Consider the following 3,287-nt stretch of genomic DNA (forward strand, 5'->3'; position numbering starts at 1 on the left):
GTTAAAGTGCGTGGTTACCAGTAACCGGTTGGATCGGTTGGTGGCAGCCAATATTAAATCGATTAATAACATAGAGCAACCGGTTGGTCGGTTTTATGATATCGCGATGAGCCTTCGAAGAATTTATTTATTTATTTGTTTTACCGCCGGACACACACAGGAAAGGTAAACAGTACAAGAGAAGGAAATAACAACCAGTTCATGGCGTTAATCGAACCACTCATTACCTCCGGTTCAAAAGCCCGAGCTTCTACCGCAGACCTACAGAGGCCCCGTGCTTGTAGATATAAGTACTAGCCCTGGTTAACCGTGGTCAGCCGGTTACTCTATGTAAACAAACCCTATAATAGTAATAAAAATTGAGTAGTACTTTAAACTATAGAATCCAAGCGAATTCCTTAGAGGTGCCTTTGCCGAAAAAATTTGAAACGAGCATATACTTTAAAGGTTGCGTTCGACGAATCTCACCGGTCTACCGGTAAGTAATCGGTTACAAACCGCAGCGTTCTATCATCTATCGGTTATCTCAACGGCTCCCATTTTCAGCTGTTGATTAGTTGTCGAGCACGTGATCATTAGCTGTCACGTGATTAACTAACCGGTCGCTCCTAGTCGAGCTCGTCGAACGCAACCAAAGAGTGATAAATGATAATGCAGGATTAACTGCCTGCAACCGAGTATCCACCCACCCAAATTGTTCATTGTTGATAATTTATTTTTCCTTTGACGGAACCTGTCATGATCATTGCTATTTCTTAATTATCCGCTTAAAAAATGGAAGAAGTTGATGAAATAGTTTTACATACTCTTCGCCAGGTCGGGTGTGATTTGGACGAAATTAATAGCTTACGAGAATTCACCACTGAAAATGCAATTGAAGGTGTTGTTCGTTGTTTGAAACTAGTCAATCCCTCTTTAGAACTTTCACACCATGTTCCTCCTAATATGTCGGCTAGATACAGGCTAGGGTCAGAATTAGCTACAATATGTACAGAAATGGGTTACAAAGGAGAAATTGGCTATCAAACTTTCTTATATTCAAATGAAACTGATTTAAGAAGAATATTTCTTTTTTTATTTGAAAAGTTGCCTAAAGAAAGTGAGAAGGCATTAGATGAACCTTTGGATAAAACGGCTTTGATTATTAAAGAAACACAATCTTATTTTTCAAGATGTTTGAACATGCCATGGCTGCCTAACTATTGTAAAATCAATTCTATTAGTAATACTTTTTTATTAAATAATCCTTCGTTTTCAGTAAAACTTTATCGACCAATAAGTTTATTCCTTCCTTCAAATTATAAGTCTGTGAAAACCAAAAGTGCAACTACACAGTATTTCAAAAATAACTTACAATCGTTACCTCAACAGGCAAAACCTGGACCTGAATTGATTTCCTCTTTATTCGAAACTAATGCACTTGATTATGTAAAAGAGAGTCTTCAAGAGTGGAATCAAGATGATTTAAATATTACACTTAATCGTAAAGAAATTTCAGCTCAAAAGAAAACAAAAATTGCAAAACTAATTGATGATTATTTACTGCAAGCTTTGCAGAAGAAAGAAATTCAGGAGGGAATGCGTGAAATGTTAAGCAAAAACTACAATGTTCCAGAATCGCATGGTTCAAGATTTACTCATTCCTTACAGCTTCAATTTACATCTGATAAAAAAGAGAATTTTATAGTGGAAGGAGATTCTCCTGCTATGAAAAATGATACAGAAGAAGAAAAGCAGAAAAAAAGAGAGACTGAAATAAAAAGTCTTCAAGAACAACTTGATTCTTTATTGCAAAAAACTGAAAGCCTCATACTTGAAAATAAAAATTTCGAAGCATCATCTCAAAATATTGAGGACCTCATAAAGAAAGAACAAGAAACACTTGACAACATTAAAGAACAATATCGAGTCAAAAAATGTACGTTGTCACTATTACCAGATGCTGATGCAAATATCAAAAAATTACAAACATTGATTGATGCAAGCTCTCAAAGATTGGTGGTGTTAGCTAATCAGTGGGAACAACACAGAGTGCCGCTTATAGATGAATACAGAGAATTACGAGAGTTATCTTCCAAAAGAGTCAGCGAGACACAACGAAAGTTAGAAGAAATAAAAGTACTGAGAGAAAAAATCAAAAATCTTGGCATTGAAGCACGTCAAAAAGAGGATATGCACAAACATTTGATAGCTGCGTATGAACGTTTGACTAAAGATGTTAGCCGCTCTGCTTATACAAGAAGAATTATGGAAATTGTAGGTAATATAAAGAAACAAAAGTCGGAAATTGATAAAGTTTTACTCGACACTAGAAATGTACAGAAAGAAATAAACAGGTTGTCTGGAAAACTAGAAAGAACTTTCACTGTTACTGATGAACTTATATTCAAAGATGCAAAAAAAGACGAAGCAATTCGAAGAGCTTATAAATATGTAGCATCTTTGCATGAGAACAGTAGTGCCTTGGTACAGATAATTGAAGAAACTGGCTCCATTGTACGTGAAATTCGAGAAATAGAAGATCAGATTGAACAAGAAAATCAAAAGAAAGTTGCTGCCAACCTTGAGAGAATTACGTCAGACTATAAACAGATGCAACAAGAAAATGCTTCTTTGATTGCTCAACTTAAATAGTTATAAGTGAAAATTCAGTATTGTTGATTGATTTATAGATATGTTTTTTATATTAAATAGTGAAATATTCTGTTTTTTTTTTGCTTCACATTTATTGCAGTTTAATTTCTCAATTGTAAACATTAGGAAGAAAATAATACTTTTTAAAATAAAAAAAAAAACTGAAGGTAAGATGTGTACTGCCACTGGTGGGTAAAAGCATAGCTGCCAAGTGCTCCGTTTTTCCCGGAGTTTCTCCGATTTTTATTGCGTACTCCGAAAATCCGATTTATTCCAAAAAACTCCGTTTTTTTGACTTTGCTTGTACACTTTTCGATTTCTAAGGAGAAAGAAGAAATTTCCCTATCCTGGAAGGTAGGAATTGTTCACAAACTCAACAAAAGAGGATTCAGTTTGATGCTCTGGAAGCATTAGTATCAGGATCAACACTGAGTGGAGCGTCGATTAATCGGAGAACATCGTTTTTTCATCGAGCATTTCAGCTACGTGCAAAAACGTAGCCGCCATGTTTGGTCATTCATAAGATGGAAGTAGGCGATGCCTAAGTGCTTTCGTTTTCAAAGACAAAGCAAAATTGGGGTTCCTTTTAACTGCAAACTAGTGAAAATAAGCAAAATATGCTACAAAATGTTTTTTTTTTTTTTGGTTATTTT

At 35.1% G+C, this 3,287-nt stretch overlaps 1 protein-coding gene across 1 annotated transcript; it reads left to right on the plus strand.

Moving 5' to 3' along the window:
- The first annotated feature begins 734 nt into the window (after nt 1-734).
- On the plus strand, nt 735-2,701 carry LOC129216071 (coiled-coil domain-containing protein 22 homolog). Its single transcript, XM_054850215.1, has one exon. It carries the CDS (start codon nt 775-777, stop codon nt 2,632-2,634), a length of 1,860 nt encoding a protein of 619 aa, XP_054706190.1. The 5' UTR covers nt 735-774; the 3' UTR covers nt 2,635-2,701.
- The last annotated feature ends 586 nt before the right edge of the window (nt 2,702-3,287 follow it).

The sequence above is a fragment of the Uloborus diversus genome, chromosome 2 (assembly GCF_026930045.1).
Source record: "Uloborus diversus isolate 005 chromosome 2, Udiv.v.3.1, whole genome shotgun sequence".
Taxonomy (NCBI): domain Eukaryota; kingdom Metazoa; phylum Arthropoda; class Arachnida; order Araneae; family Uloboridae; genus Uloborus; species Uloborus diversus.

Coding starts and splice junctions, on each gene's coding strand:
- LOC129216071 (XM_054850215.1), top strand. CDS start 775: ATGGAAGAAGTTGATGAAATAGTTTTACATACTCTTCGCCAGGTCGGG.